The sequence below is a fragment of the Panonychus citri genome, unplaced genomic scaffold (assembly GCF_014898815.1).
Source record: "Panonychus citri isolate SS breed McGregor unplaced genomic scaffold, ASM1489881v1 Contig00063, whole genome shotgun sequence".
Lineage (NCBI taxonomy): Eukaryota > Metazoa > Arthropoda > Arachnida > Trombidiformes > Tetranychidae > Panonychus > Panonychus citri.
Window position 1 is genome coordinate 330,844 of NW_026515468.1, and position 19,357 is coordinate 350,200.

Here is a 19,357-nt window from a genome sequence, read left to right on the forward strand (position 1 = left end):
GGTCACTTTATTAGCTAATATCAATATACTTTATCAAGTCAGATCTTAATCCAGATGAAAGAGAAATGCTAATCCGTATTCAAAGATAACATAGAAAAATTTTGAGGATTGAAACGAGAGGATTTTTGTTTGTTCATATTTACATTGATTCCTTGTAAGTTTTCAGTGAATTTATTACAAATTGAATTGAATCCCATGTAATCTGATTGTTTTCCTTGAATAAGTTGACTGAGACAATAGTGAATCCTCATGGGGAAGAGGAAGAGAAGGTTAGAGTTTGGGTTATCAGAATTGGAAACATTTCAAGTTGAAACGTTTTCAATTCGTTTTCATGATATTTAACATGGTAACTTAATCTTGGTTCAATTGTTTTCCATGTTTCTTTTTAAGTTTCCGTTCATGATAACCTTTTAGACGGGATTGCAAGAAGAAACTATTCTAATCCGTTTTAATCTGTTCCATTTTCGTTTGATTTACTTTAAGATTTCACGTGAGGATTAATCTCAAGTTTCTAAGACGTTAAAGGTCAAAACATGGCTTCATCATGAGAAGCGGTGGATTAGTGAGTAGAGAGAGAGAGAGAGAGAGAGAGAGAAAATTTCGTGGCATGTGTGATAATCTTATTTGATTAATCCCTTTAATCCTGGACGATTGATAAGGTTTCATTGAGAAAGAAAAAAATTTAGTGAATTTAATATACTTTATGAGAGTTCAATTGGATTCCAATTTACCTGTGAATCTGAATCAGCTGAACTTTTCTGAACTTTCTTTTGCTTTTTTGATTGGGCTGATTAAAAGTGAAAAGGAAGTGAAATTAACTGATTGTTATCATGATGATGATTACACTTAATTGAATTGAATTCAAATTTGAATTTAAATTTGCATTAAATTGTTTGATAAAATAATTTCAAATCTCATTTGAAAATCTTGAAATATTCAAATTGATTATCATGATTAACATGATAACTGTTGATTTAATTATGATCTAATCATGATTAAATGTGTTTGATTGAAGCAATACAATTAACATAAACTGTCAGCAACAATTTAAATCCAGAGACAAGATTGACAGATTTGATAAACTGTGATATTAATCATCTAATCATCATCATCATGATTAAGTTTTCTTGTCAAAGATAATTAAAAGCTAACGGTAACACTGAAAATCAGAGTGATAGACAAAAAAATATATAAAAAAAGCTCAGTTGAATTGGGATAAACTGTCAACTGTTTTCATGGAGTTTTTTTTTCATAAATGTTATTAATAGGTAACAATTTAAGGTGAAAAAAAGTTTGGTGTAAAAGTTGAATTGTTATCATGATATTGAATGGGTTGTAATAACTGTGCTAATCATGGTGTCGGTGTAAATTGTTCACAATCAATTGATTATTAATAGCTCATGGTGATGATGATGATGATAAAATGATGATGGCTTTTCATTTTCCATGGAAAATATTAACAGGAAGAGGGAAATAGTTTCTCCTCACTTTCCATTGATTCCAATTGATTGCCGAGAATTTGATTCGAGATTCAAAAAAAAGTGATTACTATTAAATAGCCTCAGGTAATTGTTGTTGATCGAATCAATTGATTGTGAATAAAAAATACTCTTTTCGAGAAGTTCTGAAAAGTTCTGAGGTGTTGAAGTGGATCAATTTGTTGTTTCTTCAGTTTCCTATTGTTGATTAACTTAATTAACTGCAAATTGTTGCGCTAATTTAATTGTACAGAAATTGTCGATTGATTTTCTCGGACAACAATTAAACACAATGAATTGGCAATAATTTAATTGTTCATTATTTGATTATCAGTATTGATGTTGCATCTTAATGGTCTTAATAATTGCTTCAATCAGTTAATTATTTTGTGATACTTTGACTTGTGTTGATTATGTTTAATTATAATTGTGATTATTTGATATTCAATGATAAATGTTGCTGAAAGTGAGTCGATTGTTATTGATTGAAAGCATTTGAGAATAAATAATAAATGATCAGTTGATTATCGTGTAACAATTAACTTTCATATATATAATACACAATCAGTTGATTGTGATTAGGTTGATTGTAATGATAAATATAATTATAATTTTCTTGCTTCAATGGTTATCATTATACATTATCAAGCTATTTGGTTGATTATCATGAGAGATAAAATTATGATTAAAACAAAGTTTATCCAAGTGAATAGCATCAGTATTATACAGATGAAGACACTAAGGGTGGGGTGGAAGTAGGAAGAGGGTGGGATAGATAGTGAGAACCGTTATAATATCATATATTTACTTAGGATTCGATGATGATAATGATGATCAGGAAGAAGATAAAAGCCGAAAATGTGATTAAGATACTTGGGTTGATGAAGAGACAGTGAAAGTTAAAGATGAAGATGAAGATAAGGATGATGAAAGTGTGGTGATGATGATGGAGATCAACATAATCCACACTCAGATTGTATGTGACGATATCTTGGTGACTCGAAATTGAGGAAGAAAAAAAGTCGAAAGAATGAAAAAAAAAAGAAATTGGCAAATGATACTGTTGATGGTGGAGACAATGATGAAGATAATGATGATGAAGATGTTACTGTTGATGATGATGATGATGATGGTGAAGATAATGATGATGAAGAGTGGGTAATGCTTCTGATCTGGTTGGTTAACCATGAGCGATATTATTGGTTATTCATTTATGTAGTATCAATGATATCATTTCATTATGGACTCATAATATTTACTTGAAGGTGATCATCATTATCATCATTTCTCATGATGAAGATGAGGATGATAATATATACAAATACCCTTCGGGGTCAACTAACAATGAGGGTAAATGAATGAAAAAAAGGATGAGGATGAAAAGAAAGAAAATGAAAACTCAGTGTCTTCTTTTTCCTTTTTATTCAATCATAATTGGAATCATATTTCTCATCATCATTAAACCTTATCTTCCTTATCTTCCTTGTCATCCTATTTCTTTCTTTCTCTTTCTTTACAGAACAATATTTTTCCAATCCCACCCTCTGAGTCTATGTGATGTCCAGAGCTCATTGATTTCAATCCCACCGAGTAAATAATCATGCAAACAGAAAGAAAGAGAGAGAGACTGATTATCTCCCTTTTCTACCTTCATCTTCATCTTCATCTTCCTCCTACTGTCCAGCCTTTGGTCATCCATTGGTAAACCATTAAAGTCACAAGTAAATAACATAAAAGTCACTCAGTCAGTTGGTTAACATTTGCAAGAGTAAATTATTATCATCATCATCTATCAGTGGGTGGATGAAGATGAGGACAAGATTCACATGGAATGAAAATTTCTTGTATCCATTTATATCCATCTATTTCCCACCCACCCCGCCTTTGGTAATACTTTCACCTCCCGAGTAAATTAAAGGGTTTCAGTTGATACTCATCTTGAGGATAAATGAATCCAGAATTTGATTAGAAAATCAGTTTGATATCAAAAATTAAAAGGATAAAAATATAATCAACTTTAATCTGATTCAATTGACTCCTATTGTTTTTCATTATAATCATCATTTGATTTTCATGATGATAATTCATTTGAATTGAGAAATGATGATAATAAAAGAGACTAATGAACAAGATTCAAAGTCGTAATGATCAATTTTATCATTGTTGTAATAATGATGATACAGTTAATTGTGGGAGTGTTGGATGATCAATATATTTTTCTCAACCCTGATGATCAACTTTCATTACTAATATTTGAATAACCATGAATTTATCATGAAAAAAGTATTACAAATGAAATGATTCTCATAAAAAATTCAAACTCAATAATGATAATCAAGATAATCTCAAATCAACTCCCTTATGATTAATTGAATTGAGCCAATTATTTTTACAATACTAATGAACTCTCATGAACATTGTATTCAATTACGAAATAAAAATCGTAATCATCGTTAATCACAATCAATAGAACGCTAATTAATGAGCTAATATGCTATAGAATCCTATTTAATCTCGAAAGAAAAAAGTTCCAACTTCCATGAGATAAGATCAAGAACTTTGATGGTAAGAAAAAAACTATTCTCTTTTCAGGGAAATTTAAAATTCTATCAACAAATTGGAATATTCAATCTACCTGAGTTTTCATCATGAACTTTTCTTCCTCTCATCTTCTCATTTGATCTTCTAACTCTCTCTCTCTCTCTCTCTCTCTCTCTCTCTGTCTTAAAAAAAATTCTGTATTCAAATTGGTTAAAACAGGAAAAAGGTAAATCTAGTTTACTACTAAGCGTGAAATATTAAAATCATGTTCCTGAACTTCATTCCCTTCCCTCTCTGAATTCCCAGAACTTTTTTTCATATCAACTGATAAAGTACAAGAATCAACTATTAATATCTGAGAAGGTAAAAATCTGACTCACTTTCTAAACTGAATCAAAAGTAATTGTAGGAAAAGTTCAATAACATTCAGAGTCTTTCCATGTTTATTATGATGATTTTTCATCGGAAAATCATATTTCAATATCATGTTGAAACAACACATGTTATCTGATTTCATCATCATCCACGAGTGTATATTAATCATGGTACTTGAAATGAATTCAGTTGGCCTAAAGTTTTCATGATAATCCTTGTTTTTCATGGGATTTACCTTCATGAAAGGATATTAGACTCAAGTTGGAATACTGGACAACATGAGATATTAGGTTTCAGAGATATTTACATGATTAACTTGATGATGGATGAATATGGTTTTGACTGTATACAGAACTGTGAATACACTGAGAGAGAGAGAGATGGAATTCAGAACTTTCTTCCTCTTCGAATTTGAAAAAAGAGAAATTTATTGCTTCGATTTGGAAACTGGATTCTAATGGCTTACCAAGTAAACTGTCTGTAAGAAAATAATAAGAATCTAAATTGAGACAAAGTGATGAACATGATGTAATCATCATCATGACGATTCTGAGGATGACAGAGTAGAAAAAGAGAAGATCAAATGGAAAAGAAAACTTTTCGATTTGAGAAAATTTTTTCTCTTTGTTCTTAAACTTCATTCGAATATGAACTTTTCTTTTTTTCCAACTTACCCACAAGTCTCTCATATAAAGAGAACTGAAGTGTTCATCATTCATCTTTCATTCACATCGAATATGTGATATAAGTAAAAAAGAATAAAAGTTCGAACAATTTTGCTTCTTCTAATGAAAAATTCTATTTTGTAGCTTTTCTTAGAACTTTTTTCCTACTCTTTTTCTTCATTCTGTTGGTTGACCATGGAAAATGTTCATTCATCATGTCGATGAAAATTCGAGACGAAGTGAGTCAATTATTCCAACGAAATGATGAAGACCCATGAAGACACAGTTTCGATTCCAGTTCGAAAGTTTCAGGTTTTTTGTTCTCATCTCAGTGATTCCATTCCATTTGTTTATCGATATAAATGAACTTTCATGAGATTTAAAATTCTCCAACAGAAACTTTAATCTCTCTTTAATGAGTATTGGAAGTTATCTTATGAAAAATATATGAAATTCACTCAGAAGCAGAAAATTCAGCTGCTCTCATATTTTCAATCTCTAATCTTCCCATGTGATTATCATGAAGATAACCGAGAATATCAGATCAAAGTAATAGAGCAAAATTTTCATTCTCAATGTTGATTGGATGTTGATCAAGATTCCAGGGGAGAGATAGGAATTTTTTTCAAAGTTACCTGAAATCTCATGTGTTATTTAAATGAGACAAGATATTATATCCATTATTATGTTGCTTATGATTATATCAAAAAAATAAAAGCTCATGAAATTTTCAGAGTTTCATGAACCATGGGGATTCTTACCTATTACTAAGTCGCATCTCAAGCATGATGATGATAATCATGGAGGTAAAAAGGTAGAGAAAAGACTGAATAGAAAGAAAATTCATTTTGGAAAAATTTCCATGAGAAATTTTCTCTTCCTTGACCAATTTTCCTGGAAATTCAATCATGTTTCTAACTTGAAAGTTCATGTAGTAGATGATTCAGATTTGATTTTGCATAAATGATTATCTGATCAATTCTATGGGATCAGTTATACATTTCTTCATGAATTCACTTGAATTCATCATGAAACTTTGATATTAAACGGAATTCAATATAATTGTTTCCAATTAGAACATGAAACTTAATAAAGATAATGAACTTTTCTCATGGAATACTAATTAATTATTGATTAGGTGAGTTGATTATTTACAAGGGATAAAAAGGATAATCTGTCCTCTCATGAATCTGATTAGCATTGAATTTGAGCTATTAGAACTTTTTTATATTCTATTTATCTTATTCACTGATCAAATATTGATCTTACAAAGCAATCAGATTAAATTGTTTATCGTCTTGATGATAAAATCAAGATTAAATTCAGTAGCAAATATAAAACACTGAATGTAATTCAAAAGGATTTGATAATTAATCTGATATTTATCATGAAAATGATGAAATCAAATTGAGACTTTTGTCAGTTCAACTGAATGAAAAGTTTCAGGTAAAAGCAGAATCATTAATAATCATGATAACTTCATTTCTTTGTCTCGGAATATTAATCATTTTTCATGGTGATTAATATGATGGAGTTGATGTTATTTTGTTGTTCTCATGGTGTAAAATTTATCATGGAAACTGAATAAACTTTTCTGACCGAAGGGGAGAAACCAAAAGTTCTGAGTTATTACTTTTCAACTATCATACAGATTGTAATGATTTCCATGATATCGTACACAATTTGAAATGAAACTGAATCAATCAATCAACCGATTGTTGTTTATTCATAGTTCATGGTAATGATATTTGACTTTATTTTTTACATGGCAAATTCATTGAGATGGAAAATTTTTGCCCTCCTTCAAGCTTTTGTTTGCATTTCCTCAATTTCCGTTTTCTTCCTCTGATAAATTGTCAGAATTTCATTCATTTTCTCTGCTCCTATTTCCCTGAATATAATTTACTTATCATGAACCTTGACAATCAAATACAATTCTGTGTCTGTCTGATTGTTAATGTTAAATTGTTGAAACAAATATTGTTCAATGTTAATTCAACCTTGAAAATGAGACCATTTCAGATTCTCATGAGGGTTATTGAACTTTCCCTGGAATTTCATCATGACCTGAATATGCGAATTGAATTGTAGTGATTTCTGCTGATGATTTCAAGATAATTTGCAACTTTTATCAAGAGATGAACAGTTAATGGGATCGATAATAGTTTTCGCCAGAATTAATTGCAATTGGATGTTAGATGAATTTTGAAAAAGTTCTGATCACAAAGTGAAAGTGATTCTGAATACTACTTAATTCCATGAGTGGGTGATAAACAATTCCAGTAGATTATTCAGTTCTGATATATTATATATATTTGAAAAGGATTCTAAGACTAAGGAATAAGTGTCATGGTAAAGGTGAGAACTTGAAACAAGATAAGATTGTTCAGATTCTCAGATTAGATTCATCACCATGAATATTCACAACTAACATGTGAATATGTTGATTTGCCTTCTCAGTTGAAAGTTCAAATAGACAGTGAAAGAATCATGATGTAAATTGAGAATTGTGAGAGATACGAAATTGAACTGAACTTGTTCATCTTATCAATCACACTCGAATAACTCTGATCGTTTATTTATTTTCAATCGATTAACGAAACATGATCATTATCATGAAGCTGAGCCAAAAAGTTCCAAAATCATGAGGATACCAGGAATAAGCCAAAATCTTTTCATCTCAAGAATGATGATCATCAGGGAAATTCAGAACTTCATGAGGAAAAAACTAAAGAGAAAGAAGAAAAAATTAAATTAAAATTCTTGGCGAAAATCTGAGTTATTCTGATGATGGAAATTCTCAATGCTGATGAACATTCATCGGCTCTATTATGAATCTAATTAACGATGATCAGTAAAGAGAGAGAGAGAGAGGTAAATATAATTAATAACAATCAAGGTAGATAATTATATTCAAACAAATTGATTCAATCCTAATTATCATGATGAGGAAATTTTTTCTCATCAGAATGAAAAAAAAACGATTCTGGGTATTCGGGTGGTTCTGAATAACTGTTAATTCAGCTCAGCATGATAACCATGATTTTAACCATGTTGCTTATCCATTCATTTTATTTAATCAACTAGTAATTAATATATTACCCTGAACTACATGGGAACATCAATCAAGGTGCTTTTTTAATTAAACACCAACATGAATCCTGCCCACTGAATTAACACTCGGAACTTTTTTCTTTCATTCAACTTGATTGGATTAACTTTTTTTTCATCTCTCAATTCTGATAATGAATCATGATGATGGAAACTCTCTCATATGTTTCAAGCTAAGATTGAACAGATTAATGAATTTCCCTGAATTTTATCATGAAATTTTGGGTGAATTTTTTTTTCTAACTGTTCTAAGATTAAGAAAAAATTCTAAGCATTCATTTTGTTCATAATTCTCTGACTATCTCATCCTAATGAATTCATCTCCATGAGGAAGGAAAAAAAAAGAATTTGTTTTTTTTTCTTTTCTAAATCAATAAAAAAATCCTTGTAACAAATTGTATTTTAATTCATCGTGATTACTGTTGATAATTATGGAAATGAATCCTAGGTTAATCAAATTACCATGTAAACAATTTCCTTTCTGAGTTTCAAATTCCTAAAAGTTACAAATTTGAAAAAAAAAATTCGAAAGAAACTTTTTCAAATTAGTTGATTGTTCAACTCATAGATGGCGTTAGTTGGATAGTAAAACAACATTGAGATGAAAGTGAAAATTGATTAAAACTTTGTTGATCTAAATGAGTTTTACTAATCACAATTAGCTTAGAATTTTGTAGAAACTAATTGAGTGCAATGATAATGAGCTATAAATCAGATGATTAGAAAAGAGATGAAAAATGTTTATGACAAGTTATTGGGAACAGTTAAAACTTTTAGACTTTACAATCAACTGTTATAATCGCAATTTAAGTCAATTAGTTGAAAGTAATTAAGAAACGATAAAAAGTTGATTGTATAGTTAATCAATAAAAGACAAATGGATTGACATAAAAACTTTTATCATGGAAAAGATAAAAACAGAAGCAAAAGTTTATTCTCAACAGATAATAATGATAACCATAAGATGAGAACTCGATATTTTGTATCTTAAGAGAGAGAGAGAAAAAAGTTCGAATCAGTAAAATCGTAAAAGTGAAAAGTTCTAATGGTCTGATGTTAGAGTTTTCGAGTTCACAAGATCATCATTCAAAGGAAGACATAAGATGATAATGTAAAGGTATCATCAGAATAATAGTAATAATAAAAAGGAAACATTGTCTTGAAATAAGTTCTGGTCATTATCATGGTCATTAAGAGTCATTGGAATCTTGAAAAAGTTCATCCCATGAAGAGACTGAATTATATCATGACCATTACCAAGTTTCATGGGACCAACTCAACTTAACGATTTAGTTATTAACCTGTAATTTAAGATCACAATTTAAATCACAATGACAGTTTTTTAAATTGTTTTTGTTTTCTTCAATCAATTACAATTTGAACAACCAGAATGAAAACCTTTTTGATTGTTATCATTAAATTAAATGACATTCATTTCAACAATCAAACTGAATCGTTTAAAATTTAAACTTACCAACAATCAGATTGATTTATTTTTCATTTAGATTGTGAGGGTTGATTGAATTGAAAACAATCAACAATCAGTGGATATAAAGTAAAAGTTTATCAATAAGTGAAACAGTTAACCCGAGAATCAGTTGATTGTTTTATCAACAATTTAAATCACTTCTTATAATAATGATTAACAACTGACAAGTAGATGAACCATTTTTTTGCTCTTCACTGGTCAACTTTTTTTACTTCTTGGCCATTGATTAAAGTGCCTTGACTTTAATGATTAATGACCATTAAAGATTGTGTATCTTTGATAATCTACTGATATAATTATCATGATCAACACATGAACAACCACAAAGTTTTAACAATTTACTAAATTTCAAGTTAATCAACTTTTGTTTAATTCTGGTAACAATTGTGTCGCCATCTAGTAAAGGTCAAATCTACAAGGTAATAACTTGAATGTCCATCTCCTGGCAAAGGGTCAAGGTTGATTGATGATGAGAAGAGCCAGAGAAACAGAGAGAGAGCTACAAAGATGGTTTATCATCTTCTTATCTTCCACTCTCTCTCTCTCTCTTATTTTATCTTCATCTTGATCATCATAATAATAATTATTGAAAGCTAATTGGCCCAACCACTGCAGTGTGAATAGCAAAGCCTATGAAGGTTAATCCAGCGACAACTAAAACTGATAATCATAAATTATCATCAAGATTATAATTAATAAATTATTAGTTGTTACCATGATTAAAATGATTATCATTATCTTACCTGTTTTGGGTAAAATGTATTGAGACATGACTGACCCTCCGATGACCGCAACTACCATTGAAAGTGTTTGAGCTGCAATAGCCCCAACTGCAACTGCAAATTTATTCTGAAGAAACAATTAATTGTCAACAATTAGTTGATGATATTATCAGAGGAAATTATCAATTAAGTTGAGAATCAAATTCTGACAGAATTGATTGACGAAAAAGTTGCTCCAGTTTTGTTGTGTTTGTCAATTGAAACAAATCAATTGTTACTCTTGTTTTGATCTGATCTGCCAATTTGCTCATGATTAAAGTTAATTGTTGTTGATTAAATATGTAATTACCTCTCGGGTTGTTAAGATGATTATTGATAATTGTGATTTATCAGCCCATTCAGCAATGAAAACCATTGTGAACATTTCAATTGCAATGAAAGATTTATGTCTTTCATTGAGATCCTTGAACCAGAATCTCAGGTTATTACTTTCAGTTGTCTGAATTTTATCATGAGGATTCATTATAATTTCATTTCCAGTTCTGGTTCCAATCAAATCTTGTCCTCCTTTATCATCTTGATCCTTAATTTTATCGTCATTACGATTATCATTGTTTTTAACATTGAGATTGTCTTTTGATGTTATTCCTGGAATTCATTTGATTTTTCATCATGAAAAATAATTGAACAAGAAAAGGCAAAGAAACATGAAGAAAATGATGACAAAATTATGAAATTTGTTGATCATCATCAACATCAGAATGCTGGTAATGATGATTACGATAACGATTAAGTGTATAAATCAAGCAAAAAAAAGTTCTGACTTGAAGATGATTGAAAATCTTACACTTGAGAAGCTAATTTCAATTATCATGATTGAAATTCATCATTACAAGTTGAATATCAGTTGAATTGAGAAATGGATAAAAAAAGTTCAGTGACGATTCAAATTGCAATTGATTGAGATAGAAACCAAGTTGACATGTTAAAGGTTAAAAACATGATAACCATGATAATCTGAACAAGTTTCAAGTTAGATATTCATTTATCTATCGGATGTAAGCTCATGATTCATGAGATTCAAATGATAAATTTACTAGAGTATTGCAAGTAAGTAAACAAAGGATGAATGATGATGATGAATAAAACAAATGATCTTGAAGATGATGATGTTCATGATAACAATGAAGGTTAATGTTACCATGTGATTGAAAAATGATATTTTCTTGATCTGAATATCAGATCGATCTGATTGTTCATTAGTTTTTTTTTTCACCAATGGAATCAAATGTTAGTATCAGAACTTTTTTCCTCTTTTTTTCTTCAGATTTATATTCACATTCTGAGTTTGATTTGGAGTTCATACCTTCATAAATCATGGTGATTCCAACCAAGGTGAATATTATAATGGAAATGTAATGAATTATCGACACCGGAATGAATGAAGTTGCCATGCCTACGAGCACTGATTACATGGAAGTACATATGATATTAGTTGTTCATTTTCATTGAGATTTAAATAGTAATTCAATTGAGAATCAGAATTTTAAATGGTTGAATTGAGTATCGAATGTTTAAATTTTCCAAATTCTAAATCAAATGATGATGATGATAATTCATGGTGGAAAATATCATTTGAATAGAAAAGAAGAAAAAAAAAATTTTCTCTTTTTTTCCTCATCCTTAATATCCTCAAGCTAATATGTTGATATATATTTATTTTCATCTTCATTCCGGTATCATGAACTTTATGAAACCTGCATTCTGATGATGATAATCATTGACGATAATCATCATGAGGTGGATTTCATGATGACAGAAAAGGGATAAGTAGGAAAAAAGTTGAGTTCATTTGAATAAAATTTCAATATAATATCAACATGAACTTTTTTTCTGCTTTTATGTTCATGTTTCAATGAATCAAATGAATCTCAACCCCTGAATTTCAAGTTTTACCTGAATCTGATTCCCATGTTAAAATTGAACAGCTTGTGTGTGTATTTATCATGATGATGATGATGATGATAATAATAATACTATTAACATGGTATAATGTGAAATTAACATGATGATTTGAATTGGAATCAAATGTTACTCAATATTTTTGAATTCTCATTCATTTTCTAAGGCAAATTTAATATTCCACCTCAAATTATCACCATGATTCATATTCAGATTAATTCAATTTCAATGATTTCATTTACAGATTTTCTTTTCTCCGGAGATACTTTCAGGGAAAGTTCAGGGCACACCTCGAATTGAGAAACTGAGAGAGTTAAAAACATTAGAACTATCAACTGGAAGGAGAACAGAAAAAAATCAACTTCGAAAGGTAAGAGAAACTTTTTTCTCTCTTTTATGGTTACATGAATTTCTCTGAATTTTCCACCATGAACAATCATCTGAACATCATGTTGTCTGCTTATTATTGATTCATGGTGATCAACTGAATTGGAAAGACTTACTTGATAATGTTATCATGAGATATTCAGCCAATAAAGATCCGATTAGAACGTAAATTTTTGAATGTCTCATGGCCATAAGAGCGGTCAGTATGAAGGTTTTATCGCCAATTTCGGACAGACTGACCAGTAGAAGAGTCTGACTGAATCCTTGGAAAAATGTTCTATCTTCGATTCTGGTTTCGTTAATTGCTGTTGAGTTGATTGGGTTAACGGTTACGTTCATATTTTGATCTTAAACAGAAACAATTTCCAACAATTAACTAAATCACTTTGTTGGTAAATTGAATTCAAATCAAATCAAATTGGTGATGAAAAGATTTACAGTTAAATTGAAAATCAAAGTGAAAAGCAAAAAAAATATCACAATCAAGGATATTATCAAATCGAGGATACTAATTGTTGTTACCAATTAAATTGATTGTTAACATTTAGCTTTTTAATTACTAATTTTGTTACTAATTTTTTGTTTTTAATTCAATTAAAAGTTAATTTTCACCTTGGTGTCTCTAAATTGTTAATGATTAAGACATCATCATCTTGATAACAATTAAGACGATAAAAATAAATTGATTATTTGATTATAATGTTAACCAATGATTAAGTTAATTACAATTATGATTCATGGTAATTACTTAATCTGGTTGTAAACAAAAAACAAAAGTATCAACATTTAAATTAACTTAATCATCGTCATTATCAAGAAGTTGATAGTTAATTATGATAATTAAAGAGATTGAATTAAATTACAATTAAGGTGCAAGGGAGAAAAAATTTAGAAAATTGTTAATCATAATTAACTAATGTTCAATCAATGAACATTAATTTAGCTTTCCCAGCAATTTAATCAATTGGAAGCAAAAAATCACCAAAATCACATCATCTTATTGGTGTTTATCAACATCATCTTTGGTTTATCATCATCTCCCTTTGGTGATGACATTTTATTATGTTTTATACCTTTAATTAAGTAAATCAGGTTAGTTAATAGTTTCTCAGGTAAATGATGAGCGAAAGGATGAAAACAAGGGAGAAGATGATGAAGATGATGATGAGACTCACGAAGGGAATGACAACTTCATCAAGAGAAGATGAAAAATCAACGTGCTTAAGTGCTTATAATCACATGGAGGATAAAACGAAGAGGAAATTTTCTTATCATCATAATTTTCATCCAACTCCCGTTCATCATCACTTCTCATCATCATCTCTGTGATCATTATTTTCATATGTTTTCATACCCGCCGGGTAAATTTGACTCGCACCTCACCCAAAGTTTTCAGTTCCAAGAACCTCAAACCCTAAACACTGAAACAACTTCGTGACTTGTTATAATGAACATGAAGATGATGAGAAACAAAAAAGTCTCTCTCTCTCTCTCTCTCTCTCTCTCTCTCTCTCTCTCTCTCTCTCTCTGCTCATCATAATTTCATTTCCTAACCCAAGATAGCAGGCACCCTGTAAGTTACTCTATCACTCTCCCTCTCTGTATTGGTTCACCCTGATTGAGAGTTAAGGTGAAGTTGCTTTTCATCATCATTATCATCCTCATCATCTTCGGTCTCTTCTTTTGCGCTTTCGTTTTACAAAGGTAACTCTTACCATCATCATTCCCATTATTATCATTATCATTATAATCAACATGATAACCATGATGATGATGAGGAAGATGATGAAGATGATGTTGCCACTCCTATTGTTTTTTTGTTTCCATTAATGTTTTTTGTTTGATTGAAAACAATTTAACAAGGTAACAATACTGTCTCATGATAATAACATAATAATAATCAAATTAAATTTGCTGTAATTTTAATTGAAAATTATACAACAACCAAGTTAGAAAGTAGGTAAAGTTAATTGTTGAAATGAAAAGGTTAATTTTTCACTAATTAAGATTGAAAGTAATTAATTTACTATTAATATCATTCATCTGTAATGGATCAATCAAATATCATCACTTTGATTTACGGAAATGAAAACTTTTCCCTTGTCAATTGTTATCACAATTAATTCATCTTCCTAAATGAATTGCTAATCATTTGCTTCCTGTTTAAATTGTAATAATAACATGAGAGAGAAATATAAGTTAATTGTTACCTATTTGATTGTAACTAAATTAACTTGATCATTAATGGATCAAGATGATGATAAGCTACACCTAAGGATGAGAGTCGATGACATTACTTTGGGTGCGATGTTGATTGTCAGTGGGCTTAAGATTTTAATCCAATGATAATTTATATTGTATTTTAATCAACATGATAATCATCATCATCTTAATCATCATCTTCATCTTTAATCATCATTAATCTGGTAAAATTTTGTGGAGGCTTAAAGACAAGTTAATCATTTAATGAATGATGTTGACTTTTAATTAGTATTACAATTGGTGATATCCATTGGATTTTAATTGTGTTAATATTAATCAATGTTAAGTTAATTGTTTCACTATCATTTAAATGGTTTAGTTATACAAATATATTGATTAATAAATGATGCTAATGTTGATTATAATTAAGTTTGTAGGTTTGTAAAGTTAATTAACTATTTTAACTTTGTTGATTGTTGTTGTTAACTAATCACTTTTCATTTAAATTATTATTCTTGCTTCAGGTTTCATTTTGATTGGTAAGTTAATTGTTTATGATTAGGAGGTTGTTTAACTATGTAAGGTTTAAGTTAATTGTGAATTATTATTATCATGAAAATGTTTGACAATTAATGAACAATTTACGTTTTTTTCTTGATTAACCACCAACTGTGAGTGTTAGTTAATCATTGGAAATTTACAATTAAGTTTGTGGAGAGATGGTAAAAAAAATTGTCACTGATTGTTTGTAATTAATTTTAATTTCTTGGTATAAAGAAATACATTAATTGTTCACGTTTAATTGTTAACAATTAATCAAAAGAAAAGTTCACCTTGGATAAATCAATATTTGAATTAAAGTTGATTAACATTCAAAGTTTGTAAATTATCATGAATTTAGTTGAAATGTATAATCATTACCTTAAATCATCAACATAATCAAGTGAATTAAAATTGATTGTTATTTATATTTATTGGGTAATTGGAAACCCAAAGGATGATAATGATGATGAGGATGAAGATGAAGATGCTATTGAAGACAAATAAGTAATCAGTGATTACGAGGCAAACTAATTAATGAGATAATAAATTATTAACAAGATGATGTTGATTTTTAGGTGAAAATGGGATGAGGATGAGGAAGATAAGATGAAGATAATCATCTTAATGTCTTTTTATCAAGAAAATGATGTTCAAATAATAATAGATTAGTCGTTTTCTCAGTGACAATCTAATACAGAACTGAATTAAATCTAATGATGATCATTAAAATTAATCATTAAACCCAACAAACTTAATCAAAATCATATAATCATCATCATTTCCGTGATGATGATGTCCAGTCTGGTCTTTCAATGGTCACTTCCGGTTATCTATTGGTAAAGATTAATCCAATAACTAAATAATAGTTATTCATTGGCTAACTAATGATCAGCATTGATGATGATGAGGATGAAGATAATGATGATGATGATCAACATCGTCATCATATGAATACCTTCAACAATCAAATTAGTTGTCATCATAATCAATGAAATTAATGTAACAATTCCCAATGTAATTAACATGATGATCATTAGTTGATTCCCAAATTAGTTGATCTAATGTATTACCAACAATTAGGTCATAAATTGTCCACTTTTTTTCTGGCTAATCAACTAATTAATGTTTAATTTCCGTTAATTGTTACTCTGCTCTCTTATCACATTTCAAATGATTAAAGTTAATTTTAATTGTGTACACCAAAAGTGTATCATTATTATTATTACACAGCTAATCATTAATTTATGTTAATCATTAGCTTTTAATCATATTTATAACCTAATATCCTAATGTCATTAGTTAATTGTTACAATTGTCGTTTATTTTTTTTTGTCTAATCTCATTGAAATAATCATCATTTGATTACATTGAATCAATTTAAGATTAAATTTGTTTTGTTTAAATCATAAGCAATTTGATACTTTGTTAATCATAATCAACATTTAATTGTTCAATCATGAAACCATTCATATGATATTTAATTGTAACAATCATTGAGCTAATTGTTTAGACGTTTTTTTGTTTAAATTGTAAAACAATAAACGATGATAACAATTAAGAAACAATCACATCACGATGAATAATAACAAAGCTAATCATGAGCAATTAAACTAATCAAAACTAATCTAAACCACAATTTAAATCTGATCAACTGATTAGGATAATAATAGATCACGAAAATGATGATTAACTTATATATAAAATAATTAATCAATCAATTATAATTAAGACATTTACTCCGAAAATTTGAAAAATGATTTACAATTAACATGTTAATCATGATAAAGATAATTTGTCAGTTAATTGTTTGAGAACAATTTAAATTGTTTAAAAAGGCGAAACCATATCGAGAAGAAGATGAGAAATGATTGTGATAAAACAATCAAACTAAACAAATTAAGTTAATTTGATTTTCCAATTAACTTTTCGGTTGACAATTGAGTGGTCACTTCATGTGGTTGTAGTGGTGGTGGACTCATGGTGATGATGAAATTAATATGAATCACACTGGGGTGTCAATGTAATCATTTTCACGCCTTATTCAGCAAAAACCCACCATCAACAATTAACCAAACTAATCAACGAAACTATTGATTTGCTAATTTTAAACTTTTCCAAAAAGTTAATTACATAAATTTCAACATCAACAACAACAATAAATAAGACATAAGGTAATCAGGTATGGAGATAACAACCTAACAATTAAGACAAAACTGTTGTTGTTGTTGTGATGGGAGGATAATCAAGTTGATTATTGCGTTAACAATTAACGTGAGTGTCCAAGTTTAACACAAGAACAACATAGTTAACCCAAAGTGACCAGACATTAATAAACACATAGAGAGAGAGAGAGAGAGAGAGAGAGAGAGAGAGAGAGAGAGAGAGAGAGAGAGAGATAATCACATAGGTTAAGGTCTTAATCAACATCTTCATTCATCTTCCTCGTCATCATCATTATTTTCACTCTCAATACAGAGAAGATACCAAAGAACGAGAAGATTTTCCTTCATCTTCATCATCCCATTCTCTGTCTGTCCATCTCCTTCTTCTGTCTATTCATTTCATCTTCTCTTTCTCTTTCTCATCCTCATCATCTTCCTTTTTTTATGTATAAAGTATCTCTTTTTTTTTCTCGAGGGCTTTTTACCATGTTGACCAAAGGCTCTTAAGGTGTGTTAACCTTTCAGACTCACCTTGGGGATCCTTTTGCTTTCCCAATCATTTACATACCAATTTTGTTTGTATCTTTAAAGTTACTGCGAAAATTTTTCTTCCAACTGTAAGAAAAAAGAAAGAGCAAAAAGACAGAGAAAGAGAGATGATGATGATGTTGATGATGAAGATGAACATGATTTCTTCACGGGGAATCCAATTGATGATGAAGATGGAGGATGAATTCAGTGAGTTAATAATTTGAAGATCCCATTAGAATGAGATTTACAGGTTAGTTAAATATTAAGGATGAAGATTAAGGGGATGATGATTATGATGAGCAATGATGATAATGATATAATGATGGTGATGATAATGATGAAATAATATTGTTCATAGTACCTATTACATAGTTATCATCATAATTATCATCTTCATCTTTCAAGAATGAGAAGAAAGAAAAAAAACAAATTTTTTCTTCTCTCTCTCTCTCTCCTCCTCTTCCACCTCCTCCATCATTATCATCATCATCATCATCATGATAATCATTTGAAAAAAAAACTATCACTTTTTGTAATGTGTAATCATTATCATCTTCATCCTCCTTTTGTGGCTTGACCAACAAATGAGACTGGACAATGATGATTGTTGAGATGGAGAAAAAAAATCATGAGTAAATTTTTTCTCTTCTTCATCATCATTATCTTCTTGAGACTATTATTTACCTTTACCTTGAAAAATCATCTTAAGATGTTGATGATGACGATGATTAAGATGACATTACACTTACCTGAACACCCTTAAGGCTACTACTTGTGTCCATTTGCAAAATTGACCTAATGGTTGCCATTGAAATAGAAAATGTTTCCTTTAAGAAGAGAACAAAAATTTAATCTTCCTTTCATTTTTATCATCTTTCATCATCATCATCATTATCTTCATCTTTTAGACAGGATAAGAGATTGAAAAATCTTCAGGTAACTGAGTTTATCTTTTATCTTCATCATGAAGATGATGAAGAAAGTGAAAGATTAAAAGTCAAGAAGTTTTTTTTTCTTTCTCTTTTTGGTTATTACAAAATTGAAGAGAATGAAATGAAAAAATTAGATTATCTGGATGATGGAAGATGATAAATGTTACATGATGATGAGGATGATGTTTGAAGATAGAAAATGACCTGAAGGATTAACTGGACATTCTGTGATCGAAACTGATGAGAAAATGACAATT

General features: G+C 29.3%; 2 protein-coding genes across 4 annotated transcripts in view; one reads left to right on the forward strand and one right to left on the reverse strand.

Annotated features, from left to right (window-relative positions):
- Positions 1-19,357, forward strand: part of LOC128385954 (semaphorin-2A-like) — a 121,770-nt gene that overhangs the window by 26,903 nt on the left and 75,510 nt on the right. For both annotated transcript variants that reach the window (XM_053344895.1, XM_053344894.1), the window contains exon 4: positions 12,588-12,713. The gene's annotated coding sequence lies outside the window, so the exon portion shown is untranslated. The remainder of the gene's footprint in view (positions 1-12,587; positions 12,714-19,357) is intronic.
- Positions 7,568-14,122, reverse strand: LOC128385961 (transmembrane protein 165-like). 2 transcript variants are annotated; one of them, XM_053344904.1, is made up of 5 exons: positions 12,847-14,122; positions 11,748-11,846; positions 10,731-11,029; positions 10,403-10,508; positions 7,568-7,787 (listed from the first exon to the last, which is right to left on the reverse strand). In XM_053344904.1, exons 1-5 carry the CDS (start codon positions 13,067-13,069, stop codon positions 7,774-7,776), a joined length of 741 nt encoding a protein of 246 aa, XP_053200879.1. In that variant the 5' UTR covers positions 13,070-14,122; the 3' UTR covers positions 7,568-7,773. The 2 variants fall into 2 exon arrangements, with proteins under 2 accessions (XP_053200879.1, XP_053200878.1); XM_053344903.1 differs by lacking the exon at positions 7,568-7,787 and adding an exon at positions 10,028-10,319.

Coding starts and splice junctions, on each gene's coding strand:
- LOC128385961 (XM_053344903.1), bottom strand. CDS start 13,069: ATGAACGTAACCGTTAACCCAATCAACTCAACAGCAATTAACGAAACC. Junction 11,030..11,747: donor AATCACCATGATTTATGAAG/GTATGAACTCCA, acceptor AATGAATTCCAG/GAATAACATCAAAAGACAAT. Junction 10,509..10,730: donor TCATCTTAACAACCCGAGAG/GTAATTACATAT, acceptor TTGTTTCTTCAG/AATAAATTTGCAGTTGCAGT.